The sequence below is a fragment of the Carassius carassius genome, chromosome 30 (assembly GCF_963082965.1).
Source record: "Carassius carassius chromosome 30, fCarCar2.1, whole genome shotgun sequence".
Taxonomy (NCBI): domain Eukaryota; kingdom Metazoa; phylum Chordata; class Actinopteri; order Cypriniformes; family Cyprinidae; genus Carassius; species Carassius carassius.
In genome coordinates, this window is record NC_081784.1 from 15942887 (window position 1) to 15969176 (window position 26290).

General features: G+C 37.5%; 1 protein-coding gene across 47 annotated transcripts in view; it reads right to left on the reverse strand.

Moving 5' to 3' along the window:
• Positions 1 to 20146, reverse strand: part of LOC132110760 (calcium/calmodulin-dependent protein kinase type II subunit gamma) — a 70612-nt gene extending 50466 nt beyond the window's left edge. For 11 of the 47 annotated variants that reach the window (XM_059517639.1, XM_059517643.1, XM_059517649.1 and 8 more), the window contains exons 1-2: positions 19865 to 20145; positions 12664 to 12758 (exon numbers count right to left, since the gene is read on the reverse strand). In XM_059517639.1, the coding sequence (XP_059373622.1) occupies positions 12664 to 12758; positions 19865 to 19929 (160 nt within the window). In that variant the 5' untranslated portion in view covers positions 19930 to 20145. Of the gene's footprint in view, positions 1 to 12663; positions 12759 to 19864 lie in introns of all 47 variants that reach the window. The other 36 variants (XM_059517656.1, XM_059517651.1, XM_059517644.1 and 33 more) reach the window with 7 other exon arrangements.
• Between the last annotated feature and the right edge of the window lie 6144 nt (positions 20147 to 26290).

Below are 26290 nucleotides of genomic sequence, written 5' to 3' on the forward strand. Positions count from 1 at the left end.
TTCAGACAGCAAATAAAAATGACTTCAGTGAGACAGACACTCCAGTAATGCGGGAAAGCAGCTCGATTTGGTTCTTCAGCTCATACCAATGAGGTACTGCCAGAATAAACAACCCGAAACAGCTCCCACTATCCAAAGCATGAGAAACACCGCATCTCAGCCTGCCTATCCAATCAATTTCCTGCAAATACAAGACAGACAGACAACTTGATGTCCTGCAGGTAGCACACACTTCCACAAACACAGGCCATAGCGTCCATGTCACTTTCAAAAACAGCTTGAGGTTCCTTGCCATCATACGACTAATCCACCATGTCCATGTCCCCCGGCAGTCATCTGTGTGTGTACACACACATTCATTATAACATTATATCCTCTCTAGCCACCATGGCAACACTCACCTGACTTCTCTTTCCACCTCATTGAGCTCTCTTTCTGCCCATATGCTTTCCTCCATTTCTCTCTATCATTCAATCTGTCTCAGTAGGTGTGCAACAGCACTTTTTCTACAGCTAATGGAAAAGTCAAACAGTTTGTGTGCTCTTGAGGCCTGCGGTCCACTTGAAAATAACTGGATGATGTCAAGATTGTGAACAAAAACAATTGATAACCGTGACAAAACTCACTCTCTGACTAATATCGATGCAGATGGAAATTCACCAAAAAAAATCTAATTTGTTTAGTCTGCGCATGTTTATGGGAGCACGTTCTCTCTGATCACAGACAATCCCTGCGTCAAACCGGCCATAGCTGTTGCATGTCGCAGGACTGGGTGCAGTCAGAAACAGCTTGTTTGACAGATGTGCTACATGTCAGTAAACTGTGATGAAATTCATTGTGAAGGATTATGATGCACTTCTGATATCTCTTTCTAAAGATTAGGAAACAAAAGTCTACAGCTTTATCAACAGTAATATACATAAACATCTGACTAAACAGTTAGCCCAAAAATGCATATTCTGTCACATTCATGATGTTTAAAACTTTTATGACTTACTTTCTTCTGTGTAACATTATATTATTCTGAAGAATGTTCACACTGCTCCAGAAGTGTACAGCTCCATAAAGCATAATTAATATGACTCAGTAGATAGTATTACAAGTTAAAAGTCAATTCAAGCTCTTATCAGTTCAAGGTAAGTTGACAACCTTGATATGCCCTGATAACTGTATCCTTTTTATTGTATGGAAAAAGAGCAGTTCAGAGAGTACAGAAAAATGACATTAATACAGGTTCGTGAAAACAGAAATATTTAAATATACTGTAAATTAAACATTCAAGAAAAAGATGGATTCTTTAAAAAGAGGAACAATGTTTACTGTATCCTTGTGGTCTTAATGGTCTTCTATATCATAATCATGATGATCTCACACTGATCAAAACTGCTCATTACGCATGCCTGCGTGTGCTTCAGCAGCAACAGCAGAAATGCCATGGAAATACAGGCAGAACAGACAATACAACTTTTGATTCAATCGGTTAGGTAGGGAGTCTTTTATCTGCAGCACATTAATAAAGCTCATGGGGAGCAGCAGCAGAAAGAAGCTGAAACTTCTCGGCATTAAAGAAAAGGACAGATTCACTACTAACTTGGCATGAGCAAAGTTAAAAGTGCCAAGCCTGCTGGCTTCCTCTCTCCACTCAGTAAGTCTGAGATGGATTGTGGTCACACTCAGTGCACAACAGAGCTGTGATCAAGGCCTGGTGCTGTGGACTTCAGGTCAAGGTCAAACGATGACGGTCCCCATAGACGATTCAATAATTACTTGAGCAAAGTAAGTTTGCCAGCTTTCCAAGCATTCACACAGCAAAGGCACAGCAAATTCTTTCACTCAGGATGGGTGGCTAGATGTCCACCTCTGGATTAGTGAGGTCCTAGTTTATCTAGTTTTTTTTTAGCTTTAATATTATGCTGACAGCATGTTATGCTTTAGCATGTTGTTAGACTGTCAGCATGTTAAACTCTCAGAGAAGTTGCATCGCTAAACTCATTCCCTTTAATGCAGCGCCGCTACAGTTTTTCAAATACACTGCCTTCCATAAAAATAAACAGATTTGAGGTAACTGCTGTCAAACTTCAAATCGCCTGCTATGAACAGCGTTCCCATTATGTATAATCTGAAAGTCTACTTTTTTGAGGGGAGAGTTAATCACAAAACAAAGCCATATGATGATAGTTTTGTGCTTAATACATTTCAGGGAATCTGCATATTAAAGGTGCCACAGAATCCAAAAATCACTTTCATGAGGTGTTTGAACAGTTGTGGCCACAGTGTGTGAAAACAACCAACCTATAATGGTAAAAATCCACTCACTCATTGTTTTATAATTCCGATATATCATAAACAGTATCTCCACATGAGCAGTTCCAGATTTCTCACTTCTATGATGTCATACTCAGGGAAAGTCCCATTTGTGATGCTCTCTGCTCTATTAGCACATACATAGCCCTGAGTGAGAAGCTGCAGTCCGCCATTACTGTTTTCTTGCTGTAGCTGCTGGAGGTACAATTTCAGCATCAAAAAACCATTAAAAGTGTTGTGTGTTGGAATGCACCGACAAACAAGGGAGTCTTCATAGACCACCGAGGACACGGTGGTTAGATTTCATTTTCGAAGGAAATATCCGGAAAAGTCCTATACGTTTGTGCTAACATTTTACTCCAGACTGCTTCACAAACGAAGGTCAGTTCACTGTTGGAGTTGTGTCAACCCTGCTTCTGAAAGAGGGATCGATACCAACGCTTTGTGTGCAAATGTCCAGACTCCAGACAAAGCAAGCATCACGCATGATATTTTGTTTTTCAAAAGAGCTTCTTGGCTCTCTGTAAGGCTAATGTTGCTAAAGCTACCATTGTCTCTGACTGTTTTCACTAATGCTGCCTCCATATTCTACCAAAATGATTGTAAATATGAATGTTGTAGTTAACCCTTGTGCATTGTTCAAATTCACTACCCTTTTGTTATGTTCGGGATGAAAACGTTCACTCAAACTGCTGTAAAAATGTATCAGATTCATATTTTTTGTCAATTTTTTTTGCATAAATCTGTTAATCAACTTCAGTCCTGATCAAAACTACAAAATGTTTAAAAAAAAAATCCAAGATTTTAAATCTTTAATTGCCAAGTTAATAAATGATGTCACTGATTTGGGGGGGGGGGGGGTACACACAAAATGACTTATTTTCAATATAAAAGTAATTGTGGCTGTATTTTTTTTTTACTTTTAATAACAGTCTTGGGCATGTCAAAGATTAGTAGCAACATTGGCTTTGATGCATTTTTAGTTTTTGTGCAGCATTAGATTAATTTTTTCTCCCTCATTTACCGTTCGTGGCTGTTTTTGCCCCACTGACTTCCATTTTAACGACATTTTTTGATTGCAAAGCCATGACACCATATAATCATGCATTCTTGATTGTTTGTGGTTTTCCCTTTTGGGAAGAGGTAAAATTTGTTATTTTTACAGTTGATCACTAGGTGGGACCTTTAACCCTTTAGATAGGCCTGTGCAAAAAAAAGCTTAGTTTCTGGCTTGTATATGGAGTTATATGGAGAATAACAGCCAATTATAGTGTTTGTGTGTGTGAGATTCTTGATTGTTGGTGGGTTTTTTTCCTGTTGGGAAGAGGTAACATTTGTTATTTTTACAGTTGATCACTAGATGGGACCATTAACCCTTTAGATAGGCCTGTGCAAAAAAAGCTTAGTTTCTGACTAGTATATGAAGCTATATGGAGTATAACAGCAAATTATATTGTGTGTGTATGTGTGTGTGTGAGAAAGAGAGTGTGTCAGAGAGACCTTTGCGCACTTACCTTGATGTATTTGAGAAAATCAAAATGTACACCTCAGCTCTCAGAACTACATGGAGTAAACAAAAGTGTATTTATGCACCTGCTGCCTTTTAATGGTGGTGAAAGTATTTGGTTGTTAAGTGATGACGTAAGAAGCACTGTTTCCGGGTCCAGGCCTCAACTCGCTTCACTTGAGTACATGACCTCAGCAACCGTTTATGAGCACTGTTTATTCATATTAATAATGTAAGCTAAACGCTTTCAAACTTACGGTATACACTACAGTCTCCGTGCTCACAGCGTCCCAAACACAAATAATTTTTATATATTTTTTTATATTTATATTTTCATTGTCTGGCTATCTGGGACTTCGGTATGGAGTTAAAGGTTAAGATGATAATGTTTTCGCTAGTATCCTATCACATTGTGAGTTTATATTAGCACCTTCTCGTGGTAACTGATAGAGCGTTTGGACACGGAAGCGCTGCTACGTGACGTCAAAGACTTAACAAGCGAATAGACTAAACAAAAGCAAAGTACGTGGATTTAAACACTTGCATGCCATCCTGCTGGTCATTTAATGGTGAGAGGAGCAGCAAGCAACACGAGAAAGGGCTTGACTTGTACCAAAGTTTTAGAAATGATTATGCAGCTTGACCCCTCCAGCGAGCTGCAGCTTATTTGAAGTTGGTATTTTATTTTGGTTCATAATACATTATGTTCATAAATTTGATGCAAAGTAGATTTTTTTACAGGATTTTAAGGTTTTAAACTGGCTTTACCATCAAGAAAAGACGAGCATTTCACACATAGGCCATCCATACTTTTCACCATCAAAAGGCAGCAGGTGCATAAACGCACTTCTTTTTTTATTGTTTACTCCATGTAGTTCTCAGAGCATGAGGTGCATATTTGAATTTTTTCAGATACATCAATGTAAGTGCACAAAGGTCTCTCTCACACCCTCTCTTTCTCTCTCTCTCTCTCTCTCACACACACACACACACTATAATTTGCTATTATACTCCATATAACTCAATATACAAGCCAGAAACTAAGCCTTTTTTTGCACAGGCCTATCTAAAGGGTTAATGGTCCCACCTAGTGATCAACTGCAAAAAAATAACAAATGTTACCTCTTCCCAACAAGGAAAACCACCAACAATCAAGAATCTCTCACACACACACAAACATGTCATGGCTTTGCAATCAAAAAATGCTGTTATAATGGAAGTCAATGGGGCAAAAACAGCCATGAACAGTAAATGAGGGAGAAAAAAATTTAAATCTAATGCTGCACAAAAACTAACAATGCATCAAAGCCAATCTTGTTACTAATCTTTGACATGCCCAAGACTGTTATAAAAAGTAAAAAAATATCCAGTCCACAATCACTTTTTAAATTGAAAATATGTAATTTTGTGTGTTTTTTCCCAAATCAGTGACATCATTTATGAACTTTGTATTTAAAGAGTTAAAATCTTGGATTTTTTTTTTAAACATTTGGTAGTTTTGATCAGGACTGAAGTTGATTAATAGATTTATGCAAAAAAAATTGAAAAATATATTTATCTGATACATTTTTACAGCAGTTTAATTTAGTGGATGTTTTCATCCATGAACATAACGAAAGGGTAGTGAATTTGCCCACAGTGTACTGTTGAGTTTTTGAAAAATTCAAAGCATTTCCCCAAAATATGGGTCAAAATAAGATTTGTCACCAATAATCATCCCATTAGCTCAAACACAGAGAAAGTTGTGGCCAAAATTAGACTCAACTTTACCCCCTAGTGGACGAAAACGTCCCCAACAACGCATAAGGGTTAAAAATTGCATTTGGAAACAATGTGAAGTCAGTAACAAGGTCACCACCAGTTAAACCATAAGCTCTTGAAGCTCTGCCCTCTTCTAAAAAGGGAGGCGGGAGCACCAGCTCATTTTTCATTTAAAGGGGACAAACACAAAAAACTGCGCGTTTTGGCTGATACCCTAAAAGTGGCAATTTCAACAAGCTAAACAAAAATATCTGTGAGCTATTTTGAGATCAAACTTTGCATACACATTCTGGAGACATCAGAGAACAATTTATAATATTGTATCAATGCATTACATGGCACTTTAAATCTGGTATTCAGCATGAAATGAAAATAAACCCTGTATATTTTATTGTCAAAGTTTTAATCTGTGTAAGGTTTTTTTTTTTTTTGACTTTATTGAATCATAACTTGATTCTCCAATGAAACGACCCTCTGGTGACAAATGTCTGACTTTAGGACCTTTTTATTGCAAGCTCACATTCAGATCTGCCTCCATCCAATTAACAACAAACAAACAGACCCAAGTCACGGTCCTACTATTTTTTTCACTCAAAAGGGCCAACCAGAAATGCCCTACTAATGTAATCAAATTAATTTCCAATAAGGCAGTGCTCACACACTTGTATTCCAAAAGGAGAGAAACATCCCAGTGCCACAGCAATCATGTCAAAGGCCTTTGGCAGTTATTTTTTCATTAGGTAACTGAGTTTAAAACCCAAAACATCCAAAACACTTGCTAATGGAAACAATGTTTACAATGTATGCAAACTCATAGCCCTTCAGCTCAACTCTTTCTAGGAAAAAAGGATAGGCGTAGCTGCTCGGTGTAAAGTGGAGGGCGCCGGGGTTTGTACACTGACATGCTTGTGTGTAAGAGTGTGAGCTTAAGCCGCGAGACCATCTGCTGATCCAGGGTGTCACTACGTCTCCCCCCGACCCGTCAGGGATTATCCTGTTACGTGCTTTAGACGCCTGCAGTTTCCAAGCAGTTAAAACAGAGCAGGTAGGACAAAGCCCTACACCCAATGCATGACAGTGGGAGATTAATGGATGGCCTTGTTGTGAAATCACTTCCCTTTCAATTCTGCCAGGGTCAAGTGTTTACTGATTGGTCCACTTTAGGCTAGCTGTCGGTTAACTGTAGTTATTAATGCTTTATAGATTCTTCTTATTCTCAGCTCAGTAAAGACTATCAGGTCAAAAGTTTTGATCTTCTGATCATAACTCTTTCAGCACCCCCTCTACACAGCTTGGTGATGGCGACTCTCTCCTCAAATATGAATAAATTATTTAGGGCCTTGCAAACAATGAGTCAGCCACCCGAATAATGGTGTTCGTCTGTGTCAATGTTTGCACAGTGTGCCACATGCAACATTCATACGCATATCACAGAATACATTATATCCTTTCAAAATACAGAACGACACTCATTTGAAATGAACAGAGCCTGGGGTGTAAATAGCATGACAGGCTTGCATTCTGGTTAGGGGAAAGAGGAAGCTGGGCTTTTGTGCTGATATTTATTGTGTTATACAAGTGGTGCATTAGGACTACTTGTCGTTGGTCGATGTTAATCTATCATCTTTAAAATCCCTAATGCTGGAACTCAACCCCTTAAATGAAAATCTAAACAAACTGTTGTTAATTGGTACCAAAATTCTGCAAAACCTCAAGAAAATCAGCAGGAGGGTCATGATAAAAGCATACAGAGACGCTGCAAATAATCACGACACCTTTTAAACTAGAACTACAAACAAACTTGAAAATGTTACATTTATTGACCTCAAATAGTGTAGGAAACTCAACTCAGAAAAACTCAGAATGTTTTAAGGTTTGTTGATTCCATAGTTTTGAGTATTTTTATCCCCAACTAATCAAATAGTAAATTCACTTTCAGAAGTGAAGCCTTGTGCTTTTAAGAAAACATGCTTGGTTTTCCTTTGAGAAAGGCATTAAATTTAGGGGTTGTGCAAAGATGGCTTCCATATGCTCTCAGCTGTTAAGAAACATAAGAGAAACCACAAGAGTTTTACTGCAAGATGATTCTCCATCCAATGATCTAGGTTTTTCAAACAAAACATTTCCTCAACCCTGTTCTTTGTAGCTTGGAACCATCAGTTTCATCAGTTGCTCCTCTATTAACTGAACATACCAGCAAAATATTCCTCAAGAATGAATTGCACTTGATTCCATGATTTATTTGTCGTGATGTCTGCCTGATTATTTTTAGTAAAAAAAAAAAAAATACCAAATTTACACTCATGTAATAAATGAGCATGCTTTTTTTCTATCTTTTCTGTTCCATCATGATTCCAGTTCAAAGGGAGCGTATGTGTTCCATTCAAAAAAAAAAAAAAGTGTGTGAGATGTGTATTGAAATTGTAATTATTTACAGAGGTATATTACGTCACACTTCTCTTGTAAGTTTTGTCTGTGTGTGAAGATGCTGAAAGAAGTGAAGTAAACTTCAGTGGATTTCCAGTGCCGAGGGTGTAGGGAGCATGACAATCAGAACACAGTTCATGCATGGAGCTCTCTTCTAAAGAGCTGCTTATCTGAATCAGGTTTGTTAAATAAGAGACGTCATGCAAAATATGCAGAGCGGTGGTTCGCAAGGACTGGACCCTTCGCAAAGTCCCGCCCACCTTGGTTACTGTTGCTAAGTCTGATAAGCTGTGGCGCACTCAAGCCACAAATCACTCACACAGTGAAAAATACACTGCGAGGCAAAGAGGAAACTGACAACGTGCCGACAAAAAAATACAGAGCATGTTACTTTTGGTATGAAACAAAGTCTCAGCTTTCAAATTCAATTCAAATTTTGCATTTTTTTTTGGAAACTCAAACAATAAGTTAAATAAATCTACTCTCCTGTCTGGTTAGTTTGTCGCCAGATTCAGTGTTATGATTGGTCAGATCGCCTGTCAATCAAAAGATGTCAATTGCTGGTGCTATGATCGCTAGAACTAAACTCAAACTCAAATGTACCACCTACTTTCAATGAAATAAAGCAGAGCAACTGTTCTTCCCTCAGTATATCATGAGCTAATTGAACTAAAGCTGAATTTCAGACACAAACATGTCGATTGATTAATCTCCACTAGGGCTGGGACAACGCGTCAAGGTCATCGATGACGTCGACGCAAAAAATACGTTGACGCAAAATATGCGCATCGATTCGTCAACCTGTTTTTATTTCTCTAAAAAACGTTTGCAAAACGTTTACCTTATGTGCGCTGAATATACGCGATGGCCGGATCAACATTCTGTCCAACGTTATATAACCAATCCAGGGGTTTTTCTGCATTGATCTTTTTTTTTTGGCGGCTGTCAAAGCCTTATTTGATCGGTGAGTGATGTAGAATAGAATGACTGTGCTGCGCCTGACAGGGCGCGTACGAGAGAGAGCCCCGGCTGTGCGCGCGCACTCACAGTCTTCAAACAACATGAGCGCTTCTTGCTCTCTCTCTCCCTCGTGCATATTAATCAAAATCATTAAACATGATAAAAAAGGGTGAAACACCCAAGTTTCACGTGGAGCATTCGGAGATTTTTTTTTCTACATGACAGGCTGCTCGCTCCCACTGTTAATTTTTATTTTTTATATTTTGGAAAAGCACTCTCTGTATTAGCTTAAAGCCCTAAAGTTTACATTGGTTACTGTATTCTTTCAATTGCTCTAAACAAGTATTTTGGGTGAACTTTTTTATTGAATGCTAGACATCAAGTTGTTGTTATTTTCATCTGAAAGAAGAACTTTTTTCAGTAAGCTAGGCCCTATGTGTAATCGAAGATTAATCGATGCATCGAAAAAATAATCGCTAGATTAATCGTTTAAAAAATAATCGTTTATCCCAGCCCTAATCTCCACAGATCCAAGAACGTTCCTTATAACCTGTCTACATATGATCAAGGTGAGCAGACATTATAACTATTTGGACACTGATGAATTCAACACTGGCGATCAGAACTTAGCAATGTAAATGAAAAGTTTATTATTAACTTAACTTAGCATTTAGCCTCCTTTGCTTTGATGTAAACCTGATGATGCTGTTAGCCTGAATAATTGAAAGTGATCCAAGGGGAATCTCATGACAAAGCAAACACATGTATACAAGCTAACGAGAATACAACCACCTCTCCCTTCCTTTCACACCTCTGGCCCTCTCTGGCACACAGAGATCATAAACATGTACACAATTATGCCTTTCCTTTAAATGTGTCCCAATACACACTCAGCAATCACCCACTCTCTACCCGTTTATGTGCACACACACCATTTGGCTGGGGCTCATTAAAAGTTCACAGTTTTTTTCCATTAAAGATTTACCACAGCAGTGCTGTTACGTTTATCAGGCCTCTGCCAGTCTCCCTTCAGCAAGCAACGAGGAAACATTCCAGGACCCTGATTTTACAGTAAGGCCACCATGCTGCAGCTGATCTGAGGGAGGTCAGAGAGAGCAAGAGAGATGTGGAGAGGCAGAAAGTGGTGAAGGTCCTACCGTCTTTTTCCATTTAGAGCTACGACAGGCTGTGTGCCTCAATTATTCAGCAGTGTTTCACGCGCCTCCTGACATCACTGCACACTCGCAATGCCTGCATCTCAGCCACAGGCTCCATGCTGCCCTGGATCACACCACTGACCACCATCACACACATGCTACAAGCAAAACTGCTATCATTAGTACTGTATGTTCACACAAACCACACATGGCCACAGAACTGTGTAGGAATGTGTTACATCAGAGGTCTTCAATGGTGAAATGAACAGGTACAAATACATTTTTCTGAAAAATAAGGAAGATGTGTTAAAATACAACATTACTTGAACATTAAACTTTGCATTGATTGTACCACATTCAAACTGATCATGTACAATTGAAATAAACATTATTTGAAATTTAAACAATGACCTAAAAATGTACATTATTAAAGGTCAGGTTTAAAATACAGGTTTAAGGGTCCATAGCTTGAAAAATGGTTGAAGTGAACTACTGTTTTAATAATAATAACAATTAGTTAAAACTGACATGAAATGGAAATTTACTGTCTATTTTCTAAATGTATTTTATTGATCTTATTGTAAATGATTAATGCATGTACATTGAATTTTTTACCTTAATCTTCCGGTGAAAAAACACTTCGCTCTAGTGACGTATGCAGGAATTTTCCAATCATTAAGTTACAATCATCTGCAAGCTTGCATTCAGATCTGCCTCTATCCAATTAAAGTGCCTTAGATCAATTGTACTTTAAAGCAACAGAGATCATGAACTAACATGCAGCATTTACTAATCTAAAGTTAAATTTAGCTCATGATAATGTAGAATTAAAACGATACAAATCTATTAGAATCAATAGAAAACAAAATTAATCTAGATTAATAAATGACACTAACCATTTCACAGCAAATGTAAAAGAAGATGGACTATGAGTAACAAGAGGTAAGTTCACGTAGTTTATTCTTAGTGCTCTACATTTACATAATGCTTTCCTTTACATTTCATTGGACTAATCTGAATTTTATGCAAAACAGGTAAGAAATTGAAGCATCACATTCAAATAAATTCAAAATAAAATGAAACTTAAAAATGAATCTTAAACTACACTTATGAGAACATACAAATAAGAATCGGAGCAGAAATTTGGAGCAGTATAGCATTAAACAACAACTATAAGGCACTCAACAAATGAGTGCACTGCTCACTATATACTAAAATGTACAATCAAAATTGGACTGAGTAATTGCAGACCATCCTGGCCTTTGAAAGATGACTCAGAGATGATAATAGCTTATATGTCTGTTAACAGGTTGGCATGTCGAGAGATCTCTCTGGGCTTTGATTAAGGCCAAGGGAATGGGGAGATTTCACAGGAGGGGACTTTGGCACTGTTGCTTTTTAATGCAGTGCCAGCCAGCTTGATGAAGAGTCTGAAGAAAAACTGTTGCCAAGTTCCTTGAAATAAAGCCTAAGAGAGTTGCCAAACTATGCTGATCTAATTACCTGATGTTTTTTGTCCTAGGGTCTTTTAAAATAAATCTGTTGTTTACTGGCCATCCATGGGGACCGTAGCATACACATATGTACACAATGAGAACAGGATCTGTTATAATTCAACTTGAAGGTCTACAGACAGTACAATCATTTCTCCAGCTCTTGCGTTCGCTCACACATTCACAGAGTCTGGCCTAAAACAGCAACAAAGGCTGTAGGGAACAGCTTTTACATCAGAACACAATGCCGATGCAAAATGTCACTGTAACAAGTCACCAGATTGAAAGCGAAGCTCTGTTTTGGCACATAGTTGTTACAGGATTTCGGTCTGTGTGAAAAGTTCAGGCAAAGTGAACACAATTAATGTGTTATCTTGATTAGTCTTTGAGTTATCATGCCCATGCCAAGCTGACAATCCAAAAAGAGTCATTTAATTAAAATCCATTTCATTTAATTCAACCCAACCCAACCTGATACCGTACGAGGACAGGTACACAAAGTATCCGTGTCCCGAAATAGACCAGTGGCTGGGGCTCATGTATCCTGACCATCTTCACCAACAGCATAATTAGCACTGATGATACTGACAGTGATTAATGACTCAACTGAGACACCGAAAGAATGAATGAAAGAAGAAACATCAACAGGATCACTGCATTAGCTGTTACGCATTTGAGATCAGAGCACAGACAGAACCATCCACGGAGAGACAAATGATCAATATTGTTCAGTCTGCTCAGATGAATTAACATCATGCTTCTTGTTTCAGCATTTGTGGTAGGTTAAAATACTTTAAATAGTATGTGCTCAGAGAAAAATAAGACAATAGTTTCTGCTGTTCAAAAAATGAGAATCAGTCACATTTGGCCAGTTCTGATATAGAATACTATATCACAAATAATGCATATCTGATCAGATCAAAGAGAAAGATCTGAGTAACTTGAAGGATGTTGGTGTATTGACACAAATGTAACATGTAACATTCTAGGAACACAATGATGCAGATGAACTACAGGAGTCAGACTGGCAGGTTAGTAAAAAGCAAAATCTTACCTCTTGCTGAAAGCTTTTTTGTGTTGATGATCTTAGCAGCATATTCCTGGCCAGTTGATTTCTTTACACATCGCCGAACAACAGAAAAGGCACCCCTGTTTGAAAGAAACAGAAATGTTAATGTCAATATTTACACACTCAAGCAAGCCTGAAATTTATTTGAAAGCAATAATCATATAATCATAATGTTTCACAATGAAGCAAATAGCATGCAACAGTTCCCATCCAACATTTTAGCAGAGTTGTTTCCAGAAGTAAAAAGTTTTCACTTTTCCCACAGGGATTTTTCAAAAATTCTTTGATTTGGACTTGTAAACTATGAACGAAGCCAACCAGCTATGGGAGGAATCACAATTTCCCAAAAACTTTCAATTTAATGACAGAGAAGTACAATGCCATGAAACACCGCAAGAGACATAATCAAATAAAAAATTATGGAGAAATATAAAGCTACTGATTTAAAGGTGTTAATTATACACATACAAACATTGTGTAAAATATGAAGATTATGCATACAAGTAGTTTAATATCTTAGGGAGACTATTATTTGCTTTGATTCTCTGATTCAGGGCTCTAGACTAACCTTCTACACTGGTTGCACTGGTGCGCCTATAAAAGTTAGCTGCACCCAGATTTTTAACCGCATTGAATTTAACAGCAGTTTTACAAGTTCACTTTTTTTTTTTTTTTTTTAAATCGCTGCCTATATAGGCAATATTGACTTGTTGCCTAAACGATTAACTAACAATCTGGTCAACATAATGTTCTTTATTTGAAGCACAATTCTACAAGAAAGGTAACTTACTATAAAAGTGTTGAAGCTTAAAGTGCTTCACTGAGCTGAAATTTAAACTTAAAACACCTCAACATAAATGAATAAATGTTTTTTGTAAATAAATTAAAAAAATGTTGTTAATTTAGAAAAACGTTTGGAGAATTTTTTGTTTGTAAAATATAATTTTATGTTTTTTTTTTTTTTAAAGTAACGACCAAGCGGCCAGTGGCAGACAGTGAGCCTATGTTGGATCAATTTAGCCCTCTCAAATCACCACGACTTGCCTAAAATAAAATCTATAGATATAAAACGGTTCAAGCATATAACAATGTTTAAATGTTAGAACCAGATAAATGTGTGCTATATCCAATAGTTTGTGCGGAGACGCTTCAGAACATGGAGATGCCAGCGTAATCACTTGCAATTTTTCAGTAGATACGCTGTCATTTTGGCTCATAAGAGTAATACATCATTCGTAACTACAAAGGGTCTACTTTTATTTGTGTGCACTCACAATATCATCAAAACGTTGGGCTTTTATAAAATAAAGAAAACAAACATGATGCACTTTCTGCCTTCTCGTCTTTAACAGGAGTACAAAGATGAACTGAAACTGAGTGAAAACATGCCTCACAGACATGATAAATATACAAAGCTTTAAATGACTACTTAACGAAATAAAACAAATCGACAAAAACAAAAACTCTCTCATTATAATCATAATCTGTAAAGATGCGCTTCTCTATAAAGGCATGTCTAATGAGGAGATGGCGAGTCAGGGTCGGCAATTGCATCCTTGCGACAGACTCAAAAAACACTAGTTTATTAGTAAATAATTTAAATATCTGCTTACTATAACCCCCTTTCACATTTATGGTAATTACTTTTGCCACTGCTATGCAGCAGGCTTAAGCCTATTGCATGTATTTGAATGGTTAACGGTTCAGCTGCGCTGATGGCACGCACCATACATACTACTGCTGATGGGACACTAAACACTTTCGAGCCGCTCTTGACAATCGCGGTAGCATGGTCTCATGTTGTTTCTACCAGTGCGGCAATTTTCCATCACCAATTGATGGATGTCTAAAATATAAAAGTAAGGAGAAGTCTTAAACAGGCGGGAGGCCCGGCCCGCGTCTGAAATATGACGTGAAACTTGGCTACGAACCCGGCTCGAGAGGCTTAAAAAAAAGTCGGGGCCTGTTGGGCTCGGGCTAAAATGCAGGGCTCTAGTGTCTGTTGTTGAACCACAGGGAGACTTTCAGAGTTGTGAGAACTTTTTTTCTTTCCCTCGAAAGGCTGGTCTCACCAATGAGACCTCCGATTTCATTAGTTGCACCATTGAGAAATTAGGTCGTACTCTATAGCCCTGTGATTGGTAGATTTCTCTGCAAAATCCTGGGTAATGTAGTTTTTCCTCAGGATTTCCACTGTTGTGTTGAACATGCTTAATTAAAAAATAAGTTGAAACAAAGTGGGCTGATGACTTCAACCAAAGTATATACCACTCTTTAACAATGTAGTAGCTCACATCAGGTGCGTTTTCAAAAGGTTTATAAGATTATTAAAAATAAATTCCACTAAGAAGAAAAGGAGTTTTACTTCTGGAACCCTACTGCTGCATTCTATTGGATGCAATATCACAAAAAAGAAAGTGACAACAACAACAGACTGGAAATTAAAAATTCAGCTTTAAATGTACTACATAAAATAGGCTATGTCACTGCAATGATTAACATACAGTACTTGCAAAAATGCCAACTTTGCTTATAGGCAACTATTTTGAGCTGTTATGAGAACAGTGGAAACAAGTAAAATATGTCTATTTCAGGTTTTTAAGAGCTCTCCAAAAATGATTCGGCCACTGATAAAACATCAACTACACTATACTGAAATATTTACTATTTAAATGTTGGCTGAAAAAAATTACTCTGAGCACACAGCTACTTTTGAATGGACAAAGATGCTTTTTGGCAGCAGACATGGTATCTAACAGCAGGAGCTAAACGAAACACGCTACGTCAGTTAAACTAACTCATTATGGTGTGTTCACATCCTGGGAGGCTGTGGAGTTGATATGCTGTTCGTTTCTAGTAAGCTCTGTTCAGATTTGCGAACAGTTGCTGTCATTCAAGACAGAAATCGCTGTCAGTAACCTTTTAGTTAAGAAAAACCGGTATCCTATGACAAAAGTCACACCATTGGCACAGAGCCGCAGATCCAACTTGTCAGATTGGCTAGCATGTACAAGCATGTAAAATTTAGTTTTCCAGTTTCTGGAGACACAACCTATAGTAGTGATATACAGTACATATGTCAGGCATAGGGCTGTCAAAATTGCTCAAAATTGACGTTCGAATATTCCCTCTAAAAAATACACGAATATTCGAACTATTCGAACATCTGGTTGTGCATGTTGTCAATGACACGCATTACGTCAATAACAGGCAAAAATAATACAAAGAGACATAACTACTTGTATAGATAGTCTTTTTAAGTTTAAACATATATGACAACGTATTGCCTACACAAAAACAAGGAAATCAACTAATGGCCAAGACTGCAGACCTCACGCTCTCTCACCCTCACGTTCTCTGCGCATAATGGTTTAAATGAAAAAACAAATTTTTGTGCAATCAATTTAAGGTCGCGGCTGTTGTCCCAAATATAGCAGGCTTCATTCAGTGATTGAAACAAATATTCTTAATATTAATTGAAGTTTTACAGCATATAGAACTGACATTGAATGCTCAGAGCGAGCTGTGCTGTGGTAAACATGGAACTTTTCCTTGACATGAAACGATAACTAATCAAACCTCGGATCCATTGCTTGACAGAACTCCCCGACGCCTGCCCCATCCGCGATACTGATAGGTCTCATGTCCTTACAAATGAACGAAATTATTTTATCCGTTATGGCCTCTTGTCATGTTGCAGACAAAGTGCTTGCGGCGGGCGATGCAAAGTAACGTTAAGTGTCAAGACGTGACTGTTTAACTGGAGTTCCACACATTATGTCATGCTCATTTGGGTGCACATTTTTGAGATGTGACCATGTTGGTAGTGGTCGATTGGTATGCTAACTGTATCTTAAATAGCTTGCATACAACAATCTCGCGGGTCAACAATTTTACCTCATTTTCTCTGCTGCCGTCGAGTTGGGCTCTGTACTTGCTGGCATCTTCCATGAAGACGCGTCAACTTTCAGCAGTGATGCTGTGCCAGACAGTGCGACTCCTGTGACCTGTCCCTGAACCCTCAGGCACGCTAGCGCGCCCACTCGCAAAGCAGACAACCACGCCTCTACTACCGCGAGACCTTTTTTCCATATTTTTTTTTTAATTCGAATATTAATTTTCACCTTCTAAATTTGTTTTTTTAAAACTATTCGAATACATATTCGAATTTAGAATATTCGTTGACAGCCCTAGTCAGGCATACAGACTTTAATATTGCATGGTGTTCAAATCAACAACAAAAACAGCAGCTTTTTCAACATCAAGTCAAATGCTAAATTGGACGTTTCACAAACAAAAACAGCACTAAGGGAAATCATTGTATGCCAATGTTTTTGCCAGCTGCTCAACTCCTGTCAACGAAAGATACCGACCACCATCATGACAGTGAGATATATAACACTCAAAAATACTGATGGGAAATCTGAATCATTTCCAATAATCAGTTCTTTCTAAGAGTTTATGTAGAAGAACAGGTTCAAAAAGTGATTCAGTGGGACATTAGGTCATCACATGGACTCCAACATATCTGATATATGTATTTTAAATACATATATGTATTTATTAAGTTTTATTTACTAAGTTACTACTACAGTTATTTCCAAAAACATCTCTATTTTTAACCGTGTTAACAAAATTACATATTCTATGAAATAGAAATAGAATTTCTTTTGTTTTTTAAGAGTTTTATAATGTTTATTTACTAAGGTATTATTACTGTAATTTATTAAATCCAAATCTGTGTCATATGCATGTTGATAAAACGGTCAAACAACCGAAGCATAAACATATTTCCGGTACGTTTTATTTGTAACATCTCTGTTACTTGGCTATTTAAAGGGGGCCTATAATGCTTTTTCACTTTTTCAACTTTAGTCTGTAATGTTGCTGTTTGAGCATAAAAAAGATCGGCAATGTTACAAAGTTCAAAGTCCACTTCAAAAGGTTTTATTTAACAGAAATCACTTTTCTAAAACTACAACGAATGACTCGTTTGGACTACGTTTCTTTTCCGGGATTTGTGATGTCACAAATATTGACGAATGGTACGAGACTTGGTTGAGCTGCAACGAGTGTTATCACTATGTCGGAGACACGACATAGTAGGGCTGTGCAAAAAATCTAATGCGATTTTCATGCACATCTCATCAGTAAAGACGCTCCTGTAATTAGAAGTTTATCTCCAGCACGTGCGTTCGGATCAGGGTTGCCAGGTTTTCACAACAAATCCTGCCAAGTTGCTTCTCAAAACTAGTCCAAAACTAGTCCAATCGCGCTTCCAGGAGGTTCCCTGATATAAATTGCTTCCCGGGGTTACAATATAAGTTTTTTAGCAGGGTTGCCTTGGTAAAATTCGCATTTTAGGACATGAAAAACAACCTCAGAATTGGCAACACTGGTTGGCATTTACTACACCGAGCCGTAATTCAATAACAATCTACACAAAATCGATGTTAAAATCGCAGGCGATTCTTTGTCGATTTTGAAAACGATTTTGTGTTAGTTGTCGGTAGACTACGGCTTTGTGTAGTAACTGCCGCTCCACCTGAACCAGTGTTGCCAAGTCTGCGATTGTTTTTCATGTCCGCGGTTTGAAGCAACCCCAATACAAATAACGTGATATTTAGCCCCTAAAAAAATTTATATTTTAACCCCGGGAAGCAATTTTTATCGGGGAACCTCCTGGAAGCGCGATTGGGCTAGTTTTGTACTAGTTTTAAGAAGCAACTGGGCAGGATTTGTTGTGAAAACCAGGCAACCCCGATCTGAACGCACATGCTGGAGATATACTTCTAATTACAGGAGCGTCTTTACTGATGAGATGTGCATGAAAATCGCATTCGATTTTTTGCACAGCCCTACGACATAGTGATTCAAGTGGTACACATAGTTATTCAAATGGTACACATTGAAAAATAGATTTTAGGACAATATAATGTTGCAATAGAATTAATAATCTAGCTACAATTCCTTGCGCTCAGGAAGTTTGGCATGACTTGACTGTAACGCTACAAAGTTCTGAGTCGTGGTTTGAAGTCATGACTTACGGGCTCAAAAACCTGCCTGGAACACAGCAATAGTTCTGGTACTATGAAAAGGTTCCTGTGGTGCGAAAGGCCCTTATGGTAAGGGGCATGACATTTCCTGAACAGTCGCCCAGTGAAGCCAATCACAACACACAATGGCCCAGCCAACCAATCACAACACATTTAAGAAGGCGGGCCTTCATTTGATACAGGAACTATTTGAGCCATCAATTCAAGACTTCGGAGAGAGGTGTTGTAACAATGTAAAATATGTGAAAAATGATGTTTTTTTCGAACAACCTAGTATGAGAGCCTGTTCTAGTACAGGCCCAAAACAAGATCAAGACGTTGTAAAAGGGCACAATAGGAACCCTTTAAGTAATTTGCACGAGTTTTTGATTCGAAAACCGCTTAAAATGATTCAATACGATTGCCGAAGAATCGTTCAGACCGGTTTTACCCACAGTACAACTAGTTCATTAAAACGATCCGACTCAACAGAAGGAATCAACGGGAAACGCTAATTCACTTCCTTCATTTTTCACGTTGATGTTTTTGGCGGCTGGACAACAACTGGCAATAAACGTAACAGACCGCCCAATGACGGTGCGATATCTGATGCCCAAAACAGCAGCATTTTCCGCAACTATCGTTACACAAGTCTGCAGCTAACCGTACTATAAAGCCTGCGCGGCAGCAGTTATCAGTGATATCTGATCAATGCTCCTGAATGCTGTAAAAGTTTGGGTATGCATTCAAAACGAGGACGCAAATGACAAAGCCTAGCACCTCAGACTTAATATTTCCCCTTCAAACGAATGGCGATAAAGTGTCGACAAAGTACTGCATCTCGCATCACGACGATACGCAGGCTCCGAGAGCACCCTGTAGCGCGCGAGCACGATGTTAGGAAACGCATCTAAAGATAAACAAAGAAACGAGCTTCGTGAAACCCGAGGCTTAATAAGCGTACCGAGTAACTCGAATCGACTCAATCGGGCTTTCGTTTAGCGGACTGCACTGGCTTTTGACATGCAAAACCGATCCGCCTGTGTGTGAAGGCTGCTGTCAACATACTGAACGAGACACAGGCAACACGATGAGACAATGCAGTGAGTGAAGAGAGAGCGTCACACAAATGCAGCGGTGCGGTCGCTTACTTTCCGAGTTCTTCGTACAGCTGATATTCGTCTGTAAACCTGGTGGAGGTTACAATTGTAGCCATGTTGCGCTTTACGAGGATATCGCCTCTCTGGTGTCTCCGGGACCGCCTCGCTCAGGTTTCGGGAGATCTCTCGCTCACTCACAGAGAGAAAGAGAGAGAGAAAGGAGGAGGTGGGGGCGAAGGAAGAAAGAGGTGCTGGTAAGTTTCGTATGTGTTGTTGGTGGAGGTGGAGAGAAAGAGCACGCTGCCAGCCACGCGAGATTTTCTCTGTCGACGTCGAGAAGTGACATTCAGAGTTCGAGCACGCGACGCAACACAAAACGACGTCGCGCTCTCGCTGAATGAACTGCCACTGGCTGCTGCGGTGTTTTTCACGTAGAGATGTTTGAACGTGAACGAATCGTTCTCCGGAGTCGGATCTTTTCGATAAATAGGGTGAATTCATTCGCTAAACCGGTTTGAACAATTCGAATCGGAGTTGACACCTCAGCATCTGATTCCAATAAAGAGCCGAGCTGTTAATGAAAGCATAGGAGCTAGTGAACCAAGTATTTATACAAGAAATAGGATACCAGAAGTTAAAAATGGACACATCTGCTCTCACATTAAAAATAAGGTGGACTGAATTTTATTAAAATGTGCAAAAACTACAAGAAATGTAGGCATATACCGTTGTTTAATGTATGTGCAGATGGCTTTTTGATTCTAAATTACTTTTGTCTTAAAGGGATAGTTCACCCAAAAATGATGTTATAATTCGGCAGATAATTCGCCCTTTCACATCCGGGAGCTGCAGGAATAGCAGTAGAGCACAGAGGCATGATCTCCATCTGCTGTCAGTCGCTCACCAGCAGGTGGTGCAAGCGGCTTCTGATGAAGACCAAAGCAACAGGTGGATTAAGTAATACAGTTACAAGAACTGATCTGCAGAAATTAAGCAAGCGCTAAGAAGAAGTTTTGATTATCGGGGCATGTGGAAAAGCTGATTGTGCTTATGTTTATTTCAACATCTTTGCTGTTACCAAGTAAGCAGCATTCAAAGGAGATTTTAATGGTGTTTTACCCAACGCTGAAGTACAGAACTAATATTACATCTAAGGAAGACATATATTGCTTTCGGTTGTTTAGTTTCCGTAACTTGGCTGTAACTCCTGTCATGGCTTGTGCATCGCTGTGCTGTAATACTGGGGATCCCCTCACGTCACACTCCAGGATTCCCCAATGACAAGTAATGTTTCTCAATCAATTAATACTGTGATATAAAACCTCAGATCTCAGAATACATTTTATTGATGATTATGCAAACTATATACAGGCAAGCACATGGGGTCAAAAAGAATCCAATGCGCTGCATTTTCTTTATAGTTGATTTCCATTACCACTGATCTATAAAGTCGACAGTCCCACAAAGATATCAATGGGCTAGTTGCATATCTCCGCCATCTTGGATTTCCGGTCTTGCGAGTTTGTGTGTAGATATTTCCGGTTGTGCTAAACGTTAGTGCAGAGAAACAGAGAAGTCCAAATATTACTTTCTATATGTTTACAGGATTTATAATATCACTTCAAATGCAAATAAGAAATACACTGCTATTATTACTATACTATAAATGTTAACTGAGCCAGTGGATTTGAAACTAGTGTTATGTTTGGGTCTGGTGAATGAATTAAATACACTAATGTTCACTACTGTTCACGAGATGAAAGTTGAACTCATGGTGTGTATACACAGCTACAAAATGTATTTTTATCTTACCAAATATGTTAATGTACAAATTACTTATTTCTCGAAAATGTTTGCATTATTTTTTTTTATGAAATAATTACCTCGTGAGATGTGGGCTGCAATGTATCTTCAGAAGTATCCATTTCTCAATTGTACACATACATCAGTCTGTTTCATCGTTATTTTCACAACATTTTTATTTACACAGTAAAAAATACATGACTAATTTTTAATATGTGTTTAATCTGATAATTAATGCAAAAGAATAACAAAATACATGGCTGCTCATAGACAGATAATGATTTATGTTGCAGACCTTTCACAAAACAAATAAACGTAGATAAAAATACACATGAATGCAAACAGCGATCTTTTATTTAATGCAAACCTACCATAATTATATTACGTTTAATTGTACAGTTAGTTATAAATTGTTAACAAATAAAGTTAATAAAACATGCTTTATCAGAAATCTCTGTGCGTCTTGCTTGACAGTCAGAAACATTGATCTTACATAACAGTCAGAACAAAACCAGCTCTTCGAAAATTAAAAGAATTGCATATTTAAGTGGTTTGTGTTTGAAAGAAGAAATCCCTGTGGACCTGACCTGACGCTGATCCGCATAATCAACAGAAGAATAAAGCAATCTCTGCGTTGTATCTTGATGAATTTCCACACAGAGGTACGCAAAATGCAGGGAGGATGTTTCCCCATGTTTTTGATATACCACTATCCGCTGTTAAATTTGAAAAACATTAATTATATACATCTAGCCAAGTTTCGTATGTAAGTTTCCCTTACAGTCAATGCAAGCTTCGCAAGACCGGAAGTAAGTATGCACACACTCGCGTCGCTGAAGCTCACCGGAACCATCTTGTGCCCCTAGCCCATACCATGATTAGTTTTAACAATATGCAACCAATTTATATTAACATAAAAAAATGAGTTAAAAACAATCTAGGTATATTAATTCTGAAAATTTAAACTGAAGAAAACGTGCTACCGCACCCAAGGGACCATCTGACAATTCCACTGACTGGGTTAAAAGGTCTAATGTCTTTTAATTACAATTTTAAATAACACACTGTCAAATTCTTAATCTTGTATTTGTCATAGTGATTTTCTAGAGGTGAGATTTTGCCAATACCTCCCTTCATATATTTACAGTATACAATTATTTACATCAGATCCCTGGAAAGGGTTTTCATGTTCCAACAGTTGTAGTACATTGCTAGATACAAGACTGACTTACTACAGGTTAGATTTTGCCAATATCTCCCTTACATTACGTACAGTACAAACATTTCTTAAAAAAAAAAAAAAAACAACATTTACCCAAAGGGATTTTTTCATGTTTCACAGGTTGTACTAGTATGTTGTTAGTTACGTAGTTCATGTAAATTGCTAATATCTGCCTTATAGTGTATGTGCCGTTCACAATTATTTAAAACAAAACAAAATCTGTAAGACCCCAAAAGGGATTTTTCATGTTCCAAATGTTGTATTATAAAATATTGATGTACTTTATGTACAGCAAGGGAGGTATTAGCAGAAATTTACCTATAGTATGTCAGTCTAGTCACTAGGAATGCACTACAACCTTTGGAACATAATAAAATAATAAAATAAAATAAGTTATGTGAATTACAGTAATTTCTTATGAGTTATTATATACTGTATATACAGTTAGGAAGAGTCAACTGTAGCAAGTCAGTCTGGTCACTAGCAACATACTAGTAACATACAACATTTTGAACACGAAAACCCCCATTAAAAAAAAGTTTTTTTTAAGTATTGTAATTTTTTTCTTAAAAAGATATTTGTGTAGTGTCCATATAAAGAGAAATAAGTTATTGGCCATATATATTTAGTCAGTTTGAGTAAATTATGAATTTATTATGAACTGATTAATTTGAATATATTATTGTACTACGTTTCGTTTTGAGGTAAATTTGCAATCGGTCCCGAAAGGATCAGGAAAGGAAAGGATCAAACATAGTTTGATAACTATGCGCTTGGTTTTCTTTTTACGAAAAAAAAAAGGTTAAATTTGGTGAAACTTTGTGGTTTGTGAGGCTCATCTGCTTAAATGTACATAATATACAGTAATATATTGTATTAATTAGATGCTGAATTTAATAATTTAATATCTCGAGGCAATAAAAGACGTTAATGTTTATATATATGTATATATATATATAAATATATATATATATATATATAACATGCAGTTTTTCTTGTTCCGCAATTGCGTTCATATCCTCATGTCTGTATATAGTTTGCATCATCAGTAAGATTTGAGTTTTGTCTTTTAATCGCTGTCACTGTTAGTGCGCCGAGCCACGCGTGAAACCTTGAGCCTTCGTTCATATTTTACATCTGCTTAACTGTCTATATAGTTTGCATAATCATCAATAAAATGTATTCTGAGATCTGAGGTCTTATATCACAGTATTAATTGATTGAGAAGCGTTACTCGTGAGGGGATCCCCAGTATTACAGCACAGCGACGCACAAGCCATGACACAAAGTTACGGAAACTAAACAACCGAAAGCAATATATTATGGAAGCATATGGGTAGCAATATTCAATTTGGAATGTAATATGCAAAATGACAATGCAATATGTAAAATGGCAATGCATTTCTGTATTTACATTTACATTTTCCAATACATTTGTGCAACGTTTGTTGCAAAATGAAAATGAAAATGAAATTACATAATTTTCATTTGCCATTTCATACAGCAGTTTTAATATGTAAAATGAATACTAATTTTAACGCTTTATAAGTTGCAAAATGAAAATGAAAATGAAAACCTTCTGCAAGCCCCGCCTTGTTCACGCAGTGATTGACATGGCGCGAGGGGGTGGACACGTGATCGGCTCGGAATGCATTTTCAATGTGCACATTGAATTTTGCTACATTCATTGCGGGACACTGAATGAAAATGCAATCGTAAGTGTCTTGACTGTGAGTGTTAATGCAGAAATGCATTGTCATTTTACATATTGCATTGTCATTTTGCATATTACATCCCAAATTGAATATTGCTACCCATACGCTTCCATACTATATGTCTTCCTTAGATGTAATATTAGTTCTGTACTTCAGCGTTGGGTAAAACACCATTATAATCTCCTTTGAATGCTGCTTACTTGGTAACGAAATGTTGAAATGAAAGATGTTGATGCTTCCAACTACACAAATCAATTTCATGAGTGAAACTGTATTCCAAAACAGCCAAGCAGATGTTTTTAAGTCTTGATGTAGTAGTTCCTATGTAGAACATAATCAGACATAGCCTTCATTTTTACACCAGCAAACTATCATCTTATCAAATAAATAAAAATGACAATGATTGTTAAAACAACAATCAACGATACATTTAATAAACAATATTATTCTTACTGTATTATTTTTGAGAAAATAAAAACAGCCATTCAAAACAAGTTTTAAATGTATTATTTGCAGGTCTGCATGCACAAACAGCTGAAAAAATGTAATCTGCCACGTTATTGATTTACTCATATGATTCAAGCCTGCTTCAGGTTTCAGCCAATATATATGTCCATTATGTGAACTTTTATCGCTTCTTAGAAAAAGAATATAACAATTCACGGTCTCATGCTTGTAAATGCTCTCTCTTCTTTCATGGCCATTCTTGTGGAGCAAAACAGTCCGATTAGAAATGAATGCATAAGAAGTGCAGGGACTGTAATTACACAGAGGCAGGTTGATATGAAAGCTTAATTAGAGCAGAGTAGAGGTGGGTGGTTTTAATTGCAGTGTTCCCGTAGTGCTGATGCTCTGTGTATGAGAATGTGTCCCTGCATGCTGGGAAAAGCCACATTTTGGTATACTCTGTCCTTTGCAAAAGCTCAGCAGCAGAGGATGGATGGCTTGCTGCCAGACAGCATCAGTACCTCGGGAAAGTGTGCTGCTTTAAGTATTACAGGCTATATATGTAGATCATGTTTGAATTATATATGTGATGCATAATGTGCCAAAAAAATTTCTGTTAGTGTGTGTTTAAAAATGTAAAATGAAAGAGTAATCAGAACTATAGATAAAGCTCTGACTGCATTATCACTTCATCTGTGCAACAGAAGATCAACTGAAGCATCACAAAACAGGCTAAAATATCAAGAGCAGTTTGTTGAGCTTAATGCAAATGTATTGTATTAAACCTGATGTCTTTACATTAGCACAATGAGTTGCCTGCTGCCCATTGATGATTGTGTAGCCACACCACAGCATTATGTTGCTATATTGATTTGTAAAGCAAATGTGTAATCCACTACTGCTCTTAGCATGACCATTAAACTGGGATGCATTTAAGATGCTGTAAGTGATTTCAGTTATTTTGCTAACTTGCACCGCTGTGCATAAGTCCACCCCAGCCTTCAAAGACTTGTCAGCACTGATGTTTACACATTCAAACATGCACAATGGTTAACAGTCCAAAAAGGTAAGTGACAAGTGTGTCTTAGTGTTTCTTGTATGATTATTTTACAGTATATATTTTTAGCTGTGTTGTGCTTGTTAAATGACACAACGAAAGCAATGAGTTGTGATGTCCGATTTGCCAAAAAAATGATTCACATGAGCTGGTTCTTTTAAATGAATCAATCAGAAAAGATTCACAAAACAGTCACAAGCTAATCAGTGACGTGAAGGAGACAGTGAATCAAG